At 41.1% G+C, this 17,330-nt stretch overlaps 1 protein-coding gene across 1 annotated transcript in view; it reads right to left on the reverse strand.

Moving 5' to 3' along the window:
* THSD1 (thrombospondin type 1 domain containing 1) overlaps positions 1 to 17,330 on the reverse strand; it is a 37,047-nt gene that overhangs the window by 17,927 nt on the left and 1,790 nt on the right. The window contains exons 2-3 of the mRNA XM_030564093.1: positions 15,028 to 15,343; positions 9,928 to 10,066 (exon numbers count right to left, since the gene is read on the reverse strand). Coding sequence (XP_030419953.1) covers positions 9,928 to 9,985 — 58 coding nt within the window. The 5' untranslated portion in view covers positions 9,986 to 10,066; positions 15,028 to 15,343. The remainder of the gene's footprint in view (positions 1 to 9,927; positions 10,067 to 15,027; positions 15,344 to 17,330) is intronic.

Here is a 17,330-nt window from a genome sequence, read left to right on the forward strand (position 1 = left end):
AAATGAATCAATTTAGTCAAGTAAGACCTTGGCTCTATAAACTGGCGCTTACCTCTTTCCATTCATGCTGAGCTGAGGTTTGGAGCAAGGCAAGCTCCATCACAGATTACAGTGTGCACAACGGGAAGAGCAGAGAACATCAGTCACACAAGCCTGATGTCTAGCAGCAATTGGAAACCACTGCTTTATAATTAATAACCATTTTATTTATAAAGCTTATTTACAGGACAACTTTACAGAAAAGATCCCTTAAAAATTCATATCTTAGTTATGAAGGGCTTATGTAGTTCCCAACTTTAAAATCTATCAAGCAAAAGTAATTTGAGGTCCTGCTTCTGAATTATCCTTCTTTATCTTTTACTCAAAATCAAAATCTCTCCCAGCTCCACAATGTCCTGCCGCTGTTCCACTTACTTTTACTATAATGAAAAAAATAGAATTGGAGTTTCTTAAAGCAGAAATGTGGAAAATACCACTCAAGTTATACAAATTAACAATACTATATGCAGGGGTGGCTCCAGGCCCCAGCACGCCAAGCGCATGCTTGGGGTGGCATGCCACAGGGGACCGCTCTGCCGGTCGCCGAGAGGGCGGCAGGCGGCTTCGGTGGACCTTCCACAGGCATACCTGTGGAGGGTCCGCTGGTCCCGTGGCTTCGGTGGAGCATCCGCAGGCACGCATGCGGCAGGTCCACCGGAGCTGCGGGACCAGTGGACCCTCCGCAGGCACGTCTGCGGGAGGTCCACCAGAACCACGGGACCGACAACCGGCAGAGTGCCCCCCGCGGCGTGCCGCTGTGCTTGGGGCGGCAAAATGACTAGAGCCACCCCTGACTAGATGATGCTTTTTGAAGCCACCTTTCATACTGCTAGTTTACAAATCTTTCATAGAATCATAGAAGTGTAGCATTGGAAGGGACATCAAGAGGTCTTCCACTCCAGTCCCCTCCACTCAAGGCAGGACTAAGCATTATCTAGACCATTCCTGACAGGTGTTTGTCTAACCTGCTCTTGAAAACCTCCAACGACAAAGATTTCACAACCGCCCTAGGCAATTTATTCCAGTGCTTAACTACCCTGACATTTAGGAAGTTTTTAGTTTTAGGAAATTTATTCCAGCCTAAACCTCCCTTGCTGCAATTTAAGCCTCTCACTTCTTGTCCTAGCCTCAGAGGTTAAGAAGAACAATTTTTCTTCCTGCTCCTTGTGAAAAACCTTTCGTGTATTTGAAAACTGTTATCATGGCCCCTCTCAATCTTCTCCAGACTAAACAAACCCAGTTTTTTCAATCCTCCCTCATAGGTCATGTTTTCCAGACCTTTAATCATTTGTGTTTTTCTCCTCTGGATTTTCTCTAATTTGTCCACATCTTTCCTGAAACGTGGCACCCTGAACTGGACACAATACTCCAGTTGGGTCCTTATCAGTGGAGAGAAGAGTGGAAGAATTACTTTCTGTGTCTTGCTTACAATACTCCTGCTACTGCATCCCAGAATGATGTTTGCTTTTTTTTCAACAGTGTTACACTCTTGACTCATATTTAGCTTGTGATCCACTATAACTCCCAAATCCCTTTCTATAGTACGCCTTCCAAGGCAGTCATTTTGCATGTATGCAATTGATTGTTCCTTTCTAAGTGGAATACTTTGCATTTGTCCTTATTGAATTTCATCCTATTTACTTCAGACTATTTCTCCAGCTTGTCCAGAACGTTTTGAATTTTATTTCTATCCACCAAAGGTCTTGCAACCCCTCCCAGCTTGGTATTGTCAGCAAACTTTATACATGTACTTTCTATGCCATTATCTATATCACTGATGAAAATATTGAGCAGAATCAGACCCAGGACTGGTTCGTGCAGGATCCCATTCGATATATATTCCAGATTGACTGTGAACCACTGATAACTATGGTTTTCCAACCAGTTATCCACCCACCTTATAGTAGCCTCATCTAGGTTGTATTTCCCTAGTTTGTTTACGAGAAAGTCAATGTGAGACAGTATCAAAAAACTTACTAAACTCAAGATATACCACATCTACTGCTTCCCCCCATCCACAAGGCTTGCCCCATCCCCATCTTCTAGTCCAGTCTCCTCCACTCAAGGCAGGACTAAGAATTATCTAGACCATCCCTGACAGGTGTCTGTCTAACCTGTCAAAGAAAGCTATTAAGTTGGTTTGACATTATTTGTTCTTGACAAATCCATGCTGTTACTTGTCACCTTATTATTTTCTAGGTGTTTGTAAACTGATTGCTTGATTATTTGCTCCATTATCTTTCTAATTACTGAAGTTAAACTGACTGGTCTATAATTCCCCGGGTTCTCCTTATTTCCCTTTTTATAGACTGGCACTATATTTGCCCTTTTCCCGTCCTCTGGAATCTCTTCTGTCTTCCCCAAGTTTTCAGAGATAATTGCTAATGGCTCAGATATTTCCTCAGTCAGCTCCTTGAGTATTCTAGGATGTATTTCATCAGACCCTGGTGACATTAAGACATCTAACTTGTCTACGTAATTTTTAACCTGTTCTTTCGCTATTTTAGCCTCAGATCCTAACTCATTTTCATAGGCATTCACTAAGTTAGACGTCCAATCGCCACCAACCTTTTTGGTGAAAGCTGAAACAAAAAAGTCTGTTAGCACGTCTGCCATTTCCACATTTTCTGTTATTATTTCCCCACCCCACACCCTGCTTATTGAGTAACAGTTCTACCCTGTCCTTGGTCTTCCTCTTGCTTCTACTGTATTTGTAGAATGTTTTCTTGTTACCCTTTATGTCTCTAGCTAGTAAAATTTCATTTTGTGCCTTGGTCTTTCTAATTCTGTCCCTACATACTTGTGTTATTTGTTTACATTAAGCCTTTGTTATTTGACCTAGTTTCCACTTTTCGTAGGACTCTCTTTTCAGTTTCAAATAATTGAAGATCTCCTGATAAAGCCAGAGTGGTCTCTTGCCATACTTCCCATCTTTCCTATGCAGTGGTTTGCTCTTGTTCCCTTAATAAGGAAACTCATTTTATTTTACTCATTTGCATCACAGAAATGCTTGAGGAGTGAAAGAGCTGAAAATAAAAGCAATGGTAACTGCAGCCTTTTTTCCTGTCTAATATGTGGTGCAGCATGTTGAAATGACATCATTTCATTATAAACTGAGTGGTTTTACTTTACATCTCATTGTGGCATGACCATGCTTGTGCCGGTTACCAAATTATTCTGAAACATGCTTTGACTGCCAGGGAAAGACAGTATCTAAACCACAGGACCTAGAGAGATCGCAGTTCTAATCCCAGTTCTGCTTTAAATCTCCTGTAAGACCACAGGCAACACACTTAGGAATCTGAGGCACAGAGAAGTTATCTGCAAAATGAGAATGACACTTATCTGCCTCCATGAGGTGCTGTGCTGTGAGACTTATTTCGCTAATATCTGTAAAATGCTTTGAGATCCTTGGATGAAGGGTGCTATAGAAGTGCAAAGTATTAATTATAAATGAATAATACTTCACACTTTTAAAATCTGCAGTATGTGTTTGTAATTAAGGCTGCAATTTAGCCATGGAGATCGTGGAAGTCACAAAATCTGTGATTTCCAGTGGGCTCCATGTCTTCAGCCTGCAGTGGTTGGGAGCTGCAGGATCCCCTGCCGCCAGCTGGGGCAGGAACCTGTGGGGTACCTCTGCCATCTCTGGCATCCCCTGCAGCTCCCAGCTGCTGCAGGCAGCGGGGGCACCCCGTAGCTCCCTGTCACTGGGAGCTCAGGGCTCCCCTGCTGCACCACTCCTGCAGGGCAGCACAGGGGAACCCCCTGAGCTCTCTGCTATCTAGGACAGAGAGGGACCCCCCAGTTCCTGGTAGGTGGCAATGGGGAACTCTCAGCTCCCTGCCACCAGGTGCGGCGCTGCTGGAAAACCCCAGAGCTCCCCGCTACTAGGGGTCGCAAGGAACCCCTGAGCTCCCAGCCGCTGCGGGCTGCCAGGGAGCTCCGCGCTTCTGCAGAGGAACCTAAGTTCCTGGACCACACAGGTGGCAGGGAACCCCTGAATTCCCAGCCCCTGCTGCAGGTGGCAGAGGTACCCCGCAGCCCCCAGCGACTACAGGCAGCTCCTAGTCCCTGCAGCTGCCCAGCTTGAAGTAGTGTGGGGATCCTATAACAGGATTCATAAAAGAACTAGATAAATTCATGGAGGATAGGTCTATCAATGGCTATTAGCCAGGATGGGCAGGGATGGTGTCCCTAGCCTCTGTTTGCCGGAAGCTGGGAATGGGTGACAGGGTTGGATCACTTGATGATTACCTGTTCTGTTCATTCCCTCTGGGACACCTGGCATTGGCCACTGTCGGTAGACAGGACACTGGACTAGATGGACATTTGGTCTGACCAAGTATGACTGTTCTTATGATCTGCAGATCCCCAGTTTGTCAGGGATATTTTTAGTAAAAGTTAGGGACAGGTCATGGCTTCTGTTTTGCTCGTGACCTGTTTGTGACTTTTACTAAAAATATCTGTGACAAAATCTTAGCCTTATTTTCTACATTGAAAAACAATGTTGGAAAACATTAAGGTTGCAAAGTCAAGCATTCAAAAGTTAGGAAATGTCTGAAATAAGACTGCCTGTGCAACCTCACTTCAGCTCCATTGTGCATATGCATTATGATTCAATCTTGAATGATATGATTATATACTATTTTCTCCACATGACCATGTTTCACTCTGTGCCCTGGATGGATGGTGCTCACTGAATGGGTAGTTATTGAATATTTCCTTTTATCCCTATCATTCAAAGTGTAGTCCCAGGCCTTATTTACTGTATACCATCCAAACCCTACACTGATCATACAGAATTATTCATTTCCTCATGGGTTTTCCATGGTGCTCTCATCATAGTATCTTAGTGCTTTACAAACATGAATAATAATAAATTATCTTCACAATACCCTAGTGAAGTGAGGTGGTATTATCTCCATTTTACACATAAGGAACCAAGGCACAGATTTAAAAGCAGATATTGTCAAAGGTGTCAGCTTAATGTTGATGTCCAATTTCAGAAGGTTACTGTCTGATTTTTCAGAATAATTAGCATTTTATAGACCTTTCTATGTCCAGAGCAGAGCTCCCATTGACTCAGTTGCAGTTTGAGCACTCAGTACTTTGGCTAGTCAGGCACTCCAAACATGAGGAGCAGACACTGGCCACCTGTGAGAATTTTTGCTTACGTGACTTGCCCAGCATCACAAAGAAACTCTGTGAAGAAGCAGGGATAGAATCCACTTCTCCAGGGCACCATTCAACTGCCTTATCCATGAAACTCTCTACTCTCTTCCTGCAGTTCTCTGCCTCACTCACTACACACCTTACAACTTCTGAAACAATGAGGAAGGGGTCCTACAGAAAATTGCCTCACTCACTACACAGCCCTGATTCATTCCCAGAGTAGGACCAACTTGCGCACTGAATAAGTCTGAGGTCCTGTGGAAAAAAAAGGTATGTGATCATATAATTAAAGACTGTATCATAATTAGGGGGCTACTTAAATTGTGGAGAAACCACATATTTTTCATGAGTTGATCACAGTATAAACAGTAAATTTTGTGGATGTGTTACACATCCATGAAATTTGTTATTCATGCCATGACCAACCCACAAAAAATGTGTGATTTCTCTGCAGAATTTCTCAAATTTGGGGCCCCAGCCCAAAAGGGGATCACAAGCATATTAGGGGGGTCACAGTATTGCCACCCTTACTTCTCTGCTGCTGCTGGTAGCACTGACTGAAACTGGGTGGCAGGAGAGCAGTGGCTGCTGCCCGAGCACCCAGCTCTGAAGGCAGTGCGGCTGCTAGCAACAGCACAGAAGGAAGAGTAGCATACCATGCCACCATGCCACCCATACTTCTGTGCTGCTGCTGGCCACACTGCTGCCTTTAGAGCTTGGCACCCACTCTGCTTTCAGAGCTGGATGGCCGGACACCATATTTCACAGTTCGTGACACAATTTTCATGGCCACGAATTTCGTAGTCCCCAATCACACTGCACAAGAGGGCTACCTTAATTCTGACATTTTCTAATTTCTTTGCAACCATAGTGCTCTTTTAACATAGTTTTATTTTTAAATCTAATTTCTAGAGTTGAGCAGGAAATGGTTTTCCCATCTCATGAAGAATTCTAAGATTTTGAAAACTTTCCCAGGCCTGAATCAGGACGAAAAGTCAAAATTGCAAAAATTTTCACAAACTAAAAATTGAAAAAAAAAATTGGGTTCAGTCACTTCAAACATTTTGTTTTGATCATTTTAAAACATTTTATTTCAGTGTTGATCCTTTTAAACTTTTTTACTATAAATTAACATACATTTCAAAATAAAGTCATTTTTAACAAAAAAATCAACTTTTCATTTAACCTTTTCACACAAATAAAATTTCCAATTTGATAAAATCAACATTTTGCAATGAAAATGTATTTTGTTGAAAAATTCCCAATGAGCTCTAATAATTTCCTAATTTTTTAAATAAATTTAAAAACTGAAAGACAAAAATAATCCATCATATGGAACCATACTGATGCCCAACACAGGTCATCAGCAGGGTGGGGATTTTTAGATCCATAGCATAGTCTCTATTATTTAAGCTAATGGAGGAACTGGTTGCAATAGTAGGCTGTTATCTTCAACGTGGACCAGCCACTAGACTGGGATCAGACACACATTTTGCCAGTGGGTTTCACAAGTATTTGCTGGACAGCAAAGGAATGGTTAGTGTCAGGAATAAAGAGTCCATTCCAGGTTCTCTAGAAGAGTGTAATATAGTGGTTACAGACCCTTGTACCTTGCTCCTTTCCCCAACTTCTCCTAGTCCCTTTCTGCTCCTATACTTTCTTCTCCCTCTGCTCTTTCCCATTACCCATTCTCCTCAGTTTCTGCCTGTCTCTAGGATTTCCCCTCATCCCCCACCCCTACTCCTATCCTCCCTCATCCTTTGCTCCCATTCCTCTCCCTCTCTCAAATCTGTGTTCCTGCCTCCTCCAGTCTTTTGCCCCCCTCTGCTCACTCTCGGTCTTCCACTCCTGGCTTCTACTCTCAGCTCCAATGTTCAATGCCACAATGACCCTTGGAAACCAAGAGGAGCAATTTCAGGGACAGTCCAGCTCTGGAATGGTGCACGCTCAGTCACTCGCTTGTGCAGTCTGATTGATAAATAAGAGTTATGAGAAGCTAAAGCATTCTCAGTACTGGCAGAATCTTTAGAGAATTTAGCTACAAAATTCTAGCAGTCTTTACTTAGCATGGTGATGTGTGATTTTTCAGGTGCTTAGCAATTGGCCAGATTTGGGCAAATATTCACAGGGAACAGCAAAAGGCACATCCCTGACATGAGGGTGTCCTCCTAGCCAAATGTCAGGTTACTGCTCCACAGCACAGACATGCTAGAGTTTCTCAACAAAAGGGTTGAAAAAATTATTTAACTGGGCCAAACAAACAAACAATCTCATTCTTGAAAAGGGATGAATCATTTTAGCTGAAATGTGAAAAATCAGCCTCAGGCAGACATACAAGATGGAAGATTTCAGCCGAAATGATTTAAGCTTGGCAATGCTATAAGCAACTGAAAATAGGGTCTTATAATGGAAAGTATTGGGCAACCTTAACTATATGCATTGCTACCTGTGTCTCTTATAATACCATCCTGATTCCTATTCCCAGACTGTATAGTACGGTAAGGCCTGGTTTACACTAGGAATTTACATCAGTAAAGCCATGTCTCTCAGGGGTATGAAAAATCCACATCCCTGAGAGATGTAGCTATACCAGCGTAACCCCTGCTGTAGACAGTATTAGGTTGATGAAAGAATTCTTCTGTTAACCTAGTTGCCACCTCTCAGGACTACCTATGCATGTGGGGTTTTAGTGACGTACCTGCCATTGACTTCAATGTGAATCGCATGGTAAGTCTTGGAAAGTGGGCATTACGGGGGGCAGCTGTCATTGCATTGGTGCACTTTGACCGGGACTAGTCCAAGTGCACAGTGTCCTTTCCCTATCTTTGTATAAGAGTAGGAATATTCTGATCATACACTGACAAGAGCAGTCACTTCATGACTTTCGGAAGGGCCAGAATATGGGCAGGCAGTTTCCATTGCATATTGCTGCTGCTTTCTGGTATGAATGTGGGTGCATCACTCGCCAGAATTTGGTCACAATAATATGGATAGCCTGCCTTGGGTTGTTTTCAGCCTTTTGTGGGTCCTGGTTGTGATGCCAATGACCTGCCAGTGTGGTTACCGCAAGAATTGGTTGCTATTGCGATCAGAATTTTTTTTTCCTAAGTGAAAATAATTTTTTTTTAAATAATGTTTAAATCAAACTAGGCTTCTCAGCTATCAGTATTTTGCTGGCAGTCAGATTTTTTAAAAGTGTACATCTTAGTAATGATGATAAGATTTAAGAAGAATATTTTATTTTATGCGAGGTAATCTTCCAGATTATACAGGTATTTTTAGTATGTACTTCTGGTGTAGAGAGATGGGAAGGAAACAGATGGGTGAAAAGATGGGTAAAAACAGATGTGTGTGACAATAAATCAAATGAGTGTATATACAAAGTTGCTTGGCAGTTATTTTCTGGACCATGGAGTATTCTTTATATTAGAAATATTGTCACTACAAAAGCTAAAATGATAAAAATGCTATCATGAGGATTTAGCATCCCTAGCCTCGCCTTGTAATTAGACTGATTGAACAAAGTTCCATTTAGTGTAGGAATCATGGCTTTTATGGTTGTGAGTTAACTAGGTAATGGTTGTCCCCTCAAAAAGTTGTAGACGTAATATTTCATTTCACCCAGACATATATGGATTAATCATTTATCTTCACCCTGTCTCTCATTTAATATTGTATTGTTAAGTTTTCTAGTTAAAGTTGTCTGATTAAAATGACAGGGAGTTGACAGCTACATGCCATCACAAAAAACAAACGTCTCCATTTCTACTGTGAGCTAGATTACATCCCAAATTAGTACAGTTGAAAGACTTGTTAAATGTAGAACTGATCTCTTGTCATAGTGCTGGGAGCAAAGATGTGGGTTTGTGTAACGGGGCAGGTGCAGTATTTAATAACGGTCTGTAATTCAGTTTTTTTCGCACATATTTTGAGAGCAAATAGCTGTAAATGTTGCACCATTTATAACTGGTCTTCATCTTTTTGGCCAGTGTGAAGCTTGTTACCACACCACATCCACAGAAGCAGATTAAATCAGGACTCCAAACTTTTCAAGGCTGTACACGAAGGTTGGGCAATTCATGGTTTAATTTTCTTGCTTGAGCTTGAAATTTTACTGAGAGTCAAAATACCAACTTCTCTTAATTTAAATGTTCGGGATAACATTTTCAAAACATCTAAGAGACTTAGGAGCTTAAGCCCCATTTTCAAAGTGAGTTAGACACTTAGTAACTCATGTCTCTCTAAAAAGTCAATGTTCTGTATCACCTAGGTGCCTGTTACTTTTGAAAACTGGTATTTAGGCTCCTACAACACTTAGGTGCATTGGAAAAAAAATTTCATTGCTCTACATTCCCCCACTTCCTTATTATGTGATATAGAAGGTTTGCCATATAACTTTGCTCAGTTAGTTACTGATGGCAGCCAGGATTGCATTTTGATATCCACGGAAATCTGTTCAGTATATTCTGTTTCTTATTCTGAACAAATCCACAGCTGGAGAAGGTCCTCTTTCTGTTCTGATACAAATACAGTCTTTATTTAAGTCATTTACATGTCTCACAAGTCCAAGACTATATTTCTGGGAACTCCTGAGATGGATTCTGTGTATGTTCCCAATGCACCACTTCATCTGTTTAAAAATGTTAATGTGTAGTGTTGTTAATTACTTTAGTTAAATATCTACAGTACTCCTTTTAGAGTTACAATACTCACCATAATCACAGAGCACAACTAACAATAGATTTGAAAAATCTTTCAACGTCTGTTTCATTCTGATCACTGGGTTCCCAGGTCCTTTTATTCCTCATGTCCTTTTCCACCCTCAAAGCACGCACACTTTTTTCAAGAACACCTGAAAATTAAAACTTAAAAAAATTAGAACTCTTTTTGAATTTGCTTCATAAACGAAAAAAACCCTGAACATTAGTTGAAAAACTTTTGACAAATAATTAATGCATTATTATTTAACAATATCTCCTCTTCTATCCACCTTACAATCAGCGATATATGTCCAGTGCACCTAGACATGCATGGCTACAATTCAGTATATAACAAAGTTCACCTCCCAGATGTCAGTTCCTATATTAGAACAATAAGATTTTCTTATCACTTTACCCTTTTAACCAGTCTGTTAAGATCTGGATAGCAATCCCATTGCAATGACTGCTATAGTCAGCTTTTACATAAGAATCTGGATGCGCTAAAGCAGGGGTTCTCAAAGTTCATTGCACTGTGACCCTCCTTCTGACAAAAAAAAAAAAAACTACTGCATGACCCCAGGAGGGGAGATCAAAGCCTGAGCCTACCCGAGCCCTGCTGCCTCAGGTGAGGGTGGGAGCCAAAGCTGAAGCCCAAGTCCCACCTCTCTGGGCCAAAGCCCTTGCTCTTCAGCCCTGGGAACTGGGGCTCAGGCGTTGGGCTGCAGCAAGTCTATCATCAGCCCTGGCAACCCCATTAAAATAGGATCACAACTCACTTTGGGGTCCCAACCCACAGTTTCAGAACTGCTGTGCTAAAGCAACATAATTCACATAAAGTACAAATTGGTTAAAACTGAGAATACAGCATAGATTCTGATCTCTGCACACATAGGTATTGAGGGACTATTGCTAGTGTTCATTGAATCGTAGGACTGGAAGGGACCTCGAGAGGTCATCTACTCCAGTTCCCTGCAGTCATGGCAGGAGTAAGTATTATCCAGATCAGGGATTGGAAACCTTTGGCACGCGGCAGCCAGCACATCCCTTGGCCCATGCCACTTCCCGCAGCCCCTATTGGCTTGGAACGGCGAACCGCGGCCAGTGGGAGCTGCGGTCAGCCGAACCTACGGACGCTGCAGGTAAACAAACCATCCTGGACTGCCAGCGGATTTCCCTGATGGGCCATGTGCCAAAGGTTGCCGATCCCTGATCTAGACCATCCCTGACAGGTGTTTGTCTAACCTGCTCTTAAAAATCTCCAGTAATGGAGATTCCACAACCTCCCTAGGCAATTTATTCCAGTGTTTGCATATATAAAACCATCAATAACTTCACTTTCTGTTAACTGTTTTGTTTGTGTTTAAGAAAATCTTCATTAGCACAAAAATGAATCAATACAAATCTGTTGTTGATTCTGAAACTGCCCTTTTGGTTCAGGTTTATCAATATATTTAATAATCACTGTTAGAGCTACAATTTGTTTGCAGATCCTTGATATTGATCACAGGAGGAAGGTGCTAAGGTTTGGCATTTTCCTCATCTATTTTATTGGTGATATCAGATATTTTAAGTCTAAATTTTGTCAGTTTCACCTGCAATGGATTGTGCCACAATTACAGATGCCATTTTTGAAAATCTGTCCTACAATGCACATTTTTTATTTTCGTTCCACTTATATAGCTTAGAGTAATCACAATTTTGTTTTAAAGTGCATCAAGTAAATCTCCATGAAGCTTGTAGTAAAAATAAGTAGAGGACGACTATGATAGCAGCAGCAACAATTTGTTTGGAAAGGGCATTACACTCAATCCATAAGATAAGATCTTCCCAAAATGCACTATTATCAAAGCAAGGCAATTATTATTATTTGCATTATAATAGTGTCTTCCCCACTATGCTAGATACTATACAAACACAATGAAGAATGATTTCTGGCTCAATAGATTTTATAATATAATTTTAAGATGAGAGAAAACAGGTAGATACAACCAATAGATGGGGAAAGAGCACAAAGATGACAGTTTAAAGTGTCTCAGTCACAATGCAGACCATTCAATTTGTCAGTAATCATAAAAACAGTGAGTTCATTTAATATCGACAAGATTGTTAAAGTCATTGATCTAGAACATAGGAGGAATATCACATAAAAGTTTGTTATTTTCTTGGTTTCGTCTCTTGTGTTCCTCATGTTCATCTTTCCTCCACATTCTCTTACCCAGCAGAGAGACTGATTAATAGTAGCATGCACAGCTTGGCAAAGCAATAAATAAAGGGTAATCTGATAATAAAGCCACACACGTCTGAAGAATGTGATCATCACCGAGTCCAAGACCTTAACAAGATTCTAAAAAGGATTAGACATTGATACAGGTAATGAGAACATCCACAGTTATATTAGAGAGCAGGTAGATTATACAGTGATAATTAAGCCTTATGCCTCAAGGCATAAATCCACTGCTAACTGACAGAGGTTAGGAAACAACTTCTCCTATGGGCAGATTATTCCATCACTGCCTATTATGGGTATTCTTGCACTTCCCTTTGCAACATGTAGTACTGGCCATCATCAGAGACAAGATACCAGATTAGGTGGACTATAGGTCCTGTATGGTAATTCCTTCATTCCTATCATAAGAACATAAGGATGGCCATACTGGGTTAGACCTAAGGTCCATATAGCCCAGTATCCTGTCTTCTGACAGTGGCCAATGCCAGATGCTTCAGAGGGAATGAACAGAACAGGAAAATTGGCTGTGAGTGACTCCAGTGTATTGGGGCGGGGGAGGGGGGGTGAGGGTGTGAATCGGAGGTGAGGAGTGGCTGTGAGTGACTCCAGTGTGTGTGTGCGTGCATTTGTCTTGGGCATAGGGGTGGTGATGATGAGTGCCTCAGTTTTCCCATCTGTAAAATGCGGATTTTGAGATCCAATAATGAATATCATTAGATAAGAGGTAGGTATTATTACTATCTCTCTGTGCCTCTGTTTCCCATCTTAACCTTTGCCTCTCTTGTTTATTTAGTTCATAAACCTATCAGGGACATGATTCTTTCTTACTAGCATATGCACAGCACCTAGCACAATGAGTGTCCCAAAGTTAGTTGGGGACTTTAGGTGCTACTGTAATGCAAATAATAAATAATGATTGCAACCTTCCCTTCTCTGGCCTTCCCTCTTCATGCCTTTCCCCTTTTCATCTATGCAAAATTCCCCTGATAAAATCATCTCCTTAAATCCTTTCCAGTCTTTTAGGACAGTGATTCTCAACAGGAGTATGTGTACCCCTGGGGGTATGCAGAGGTTTTCCAAGGGGTACATCAACTCATCTACATATTTCCCTAGCTTTACAACAGGCTACATAAAAAGTACTAGCGAGGTCAGTGCAAACTAAAATATCATATAGACAATGACTTGTTTATATTTCTCTACATACTATACACTGAAATGTAAATACAACATTTATATTCCAGTGGATTTATTTTATAATTATATGGTAAAAATGAGAAAGTAAGCATTTTTTCAGTAATAGTGTGCTGTTACACTTGTATTTTTATGTCTGATTTTTGTAAGCAAGTAGTTTTTCAGTGAGGTGAAACTTGGGGGTATAGAAGATAAATCAGACTCCTGAAAGTGGTACAGTAATCTGGAAAGGTTCAGAGTCACTGTTTTCAGCTGTACCTACATCAGGGTTTCTCAAACAGGGGTCACCGCTTGTGTAGGGAAAGCCCCTGGTGGGCCGGGCCGGTGTGTTTACCTGCCCCGTCCGCAGGTCCGGCCGATCGTGGCTCCTACTGGCTGCGGATCACTGCTCCGGGCCAACGGGAGCTTCTGGAAGCGGCAGCCAGTAAGTCCCTCGGCCTGCGCTGCTTCTGGCAGCTCCCATTGGCCCGGAGCAGCGATCCACAGCCAGTGGGAGCCACGATTGGCCGGAACAGGTAAACACACCGGCCCAGCCCGCCAGGGGCTTTCCCTACACAAGTGGTGACCCCTGTTTGAGAAACCCTGACCTACATGGAGAATTTTAGAAATTCTCCCACCATTGGCCTAGTAACAATGCTGCTCAACTGGTGGAAGCACTAGTATAGATCAAGTGCCAGCGTGCTTACCACTGATTTGTCTAAATCTGCTCAGAGAAGGCTTCAATACAGTGATAAAAATGTTTGCATGCGGTCTATATGAGTGCTCTCACCTTCGCTAGCACTGCTGGAGCATCAGCAGTTGGTGACCAACTGTGAAAAAACTGCTAAAAACTCTCAGTGTAGTGAAGAGCTTGTCGTCTCACATTTCAAGTTCTGTGTTTCAGTTTCAATCCTACACCCATTTACATCTCTGCTCTCATTTCTTCCTGTTCCCTCTCTGGCTCCATACACATTCCTCAATCCTCTCCCCTTATCGCTAGCTTCATCTTTTTCTCTCCTCTCAGCCTGGTGCAAATATTGACAGACTAGTATATTTAAGTCAAGTGGATTTATGGGATACAGCCTGCTAAATGTACATGGACTGTTTTCACCTATTCAAATGAGGTTTCCCACACACTTAAAATTAAAGGACTCTTGCTTCACAGTAATGCTGCTGACTCTACTGATTTTATACAAAATAGAAAACTCTTTACCACTCAGTGGATTCCTTTAATTTCTGGATCTGTTTTTACAGCAACTGCCAAAGATCCAAGAGCCAGTGTGATGGCACAAATACCTGTTCATTACAAGCTTCTGTAGGTGAATCATTATATTATGCAGCAAATATTCCCTCTTTGTAAAGGAACATAAGGCTTCATATTATATACTACAGATTATATACTGCACTTCCTTTATTAAAGGGCCTTCAATAATTAACCAGATACTTAATGAACACTACTTGAGGATTTAGTTCAGTAAGGTTATCAAATGAACTTGACTTAAAGCAACATCTTTTCACTCTCACAATTCTGACCTACCACAGTGGTAGGAGGGGAACAGTAGTTTTGGTGGCTCCCACACTTCTCACAACAGCAAGTGCTTACCCTCCTCCTCCCTCTCAGATCCCCAGTCTTCTCTTGCTCCCCTCTACGCACCCTGAGAAGCCTTGAAACCCCACGCCTCCTCTACAATAGACAAAGAGATCCACTTATCTCACCTGAGCTATCAGCCACTTCCCTCCTGCTTCTCTGCTCAGATGCGATGCTGACACTATGCCAGTGCCTCCCTGTCCTCAGCAACTTCTTAGCCTCAGGAGCAGGGTGGGACCAAGAAGCGGGTGGAGGAGTGGCACATTGGGCAGACAGGGTTGGAGGATGTGTGGGGTTCCGGAGACAGGCAAGTGAATAGAGTCAAGTCTGGACTGGCTCCTCTCAAGACTCATTATTAGGCCTCTCCTCCTCCGCAGCTCTTTCATCCACATAATAGTGCCCCCTAGCAACTCATCAGGAAACTGGCCAGTTTTTACAGGGACGCTGTCAGGAAAAAAAATAAAAATGGTCAGCGAAAATAAAGATTTACAAAATCTAAGACCCACAGAAATGTTGCCAGGATTTTTTTTAAATCCGGTGAAAAACAGTGTCCTTAATGTTTGTTCATTAACAAATATACTTCAGCAGTCTTTGCAACCTAAACATTGAAGCATCTTACTACTGCTTGAGAACTTGAGAGTGAAATCAACCAGAAACTCTATATCAGCACAAGTATGAAACTGGCTGGCAAGTTCCTTTATATTGCCCAACATGAAAAGAATGCAAACAGTATAAATAGTGAAAAGAAAATAATATTTTTTGAAGTCTCTTAGTTCTACTTATCCATATTATCTGTACTTCCGGAAAGATGATTAATAATTTATAACCACTATCTCTTTAACTGCCTTTAGGATTAGCTGATTTCCTAAGGGTTAACACCTGCTATGAATTTCAGATCTAATATAATCCCCCAACTCATTATTATAAAGAGTAGTCTAGGTGGCATCATATTTTATCAAAAGCTGATCAGTGTTGGACATATGAGCAAGTCAATTTTGCATTGTTATTATATGTGGTTTTATTCAAATTAGAAGTGTTATCTTCAGTTGAAGGACACTGATGGCACTAGAAATGCCATGTGTAAGAAAGATATTACTACAAAGATGGTAAAATCTGCTTCCACCATTTGGGGCCTAATCTTACCAAGTGCTGAGTTCTTATTGACATCAGTGTGGCTAAGTTGCTCAGCAACCTTCAGCCTCAGGACCTCTACAACTAGTTTAGAGATCATATATATGGATGAGATTTCCTTTGAAGGACTGCTGTGAGGAATGAATGATGAGTTTACTATATATCAAGGGCTTTGGAAGAACTTCCAAGCAATAATAAATAATTGTCAAGAATTAAATATACTGTATTGCCTTTAGTGGCATCAGAGATGGAATTCAAACATCCAATCTTTTACCCTTATGAGTTTCTTTTCTTTCCCTTTTAAAATTTTTTCTGTGCTATTTAATTCTTCCTGGACTCCACTCATTAGTGATACTTTTCTGAAATCAATTGAGCTACACTGATTTATACCAACTGAGAATCTGGTCCAGAGTATGAACAATCACAAACCACGAGCATTAGAAACACATAGAGAGAAATGGAAAAAATGATTTAAATCAAGATAGAATGTTTTTCTAAAAGATATGCTGTAGGAATGATCTTGGGGAAGTTCTATGTCTTGCGTTACATAGAAGGTCAGACTAGATGATCACAGTGATCACTTAGAATCTATGGATCCATGATTTCTAGGCTTTCTAGTGATTTTATATTTATATGAATTTTTAGTTATATTGAACTGTACAGGACAGTGTTTTCAATAGTTTTTGGGTTTCTAAAATTTATTATTCTTTTCCCCCTTTTTTTACTCCAAGGCTGTACATTGTAACTAAGGATATTGGAATTTATATTAATTATTTTTATTATTTGTATTACAGTAGCACCTAGGGATTCCAGTCATGGATTGGGGCCTCACTGTTCTGGCCATGTAACAAAACAGATGGTATCTAAACAGCTTGAAATATAAGACTAGAGACCTCAGATTGGTATAACAAACAGATGGGGGAGAATAAGGAAACACTGACAAATTTTAGTCAAAATAATAAGAAAAATGTAGTACTGATAAAATTAATGTTGAACTAAACAAGATTCTAAACTCCCTTTTAAAAACAAACAACACATGGTGGGTATAGAGTTCCGATGAGTACTCTTTCTGGACAACCCCCTTAACTTGGCCCAAATCCATGCCAACAGAGCCTTTCTGCCACTATATACCACCATGTATTCTATAAACATAACAATATGGGGTAGGGTGACCAGACAGTAAATGTGAAAAATCGGGACGGGTGTGGTGTGTAATAGCTGCCTATATAAGACAAAGCCCCAAATATTGGGACTGTCCCTATAAAATTGAGACCTCTGGTCACCCTAATATGTGGACTTT

This window comes from Gopherus evgoodei, chromosome 1, assembly GCF_007399415.2.
Source record: "Gopherus evgoodei ecotype Sinaloan lineage chromosome 1, rGopEvg1_v1.p, whole genome shotgun sequence".
Classification (NCBI taxonomy): domain Eukaryota; kingdom Metazoa; phylum Chordata; order Testudines; family Testudinidae; genus Gopherus; species Gopherus evgoodei.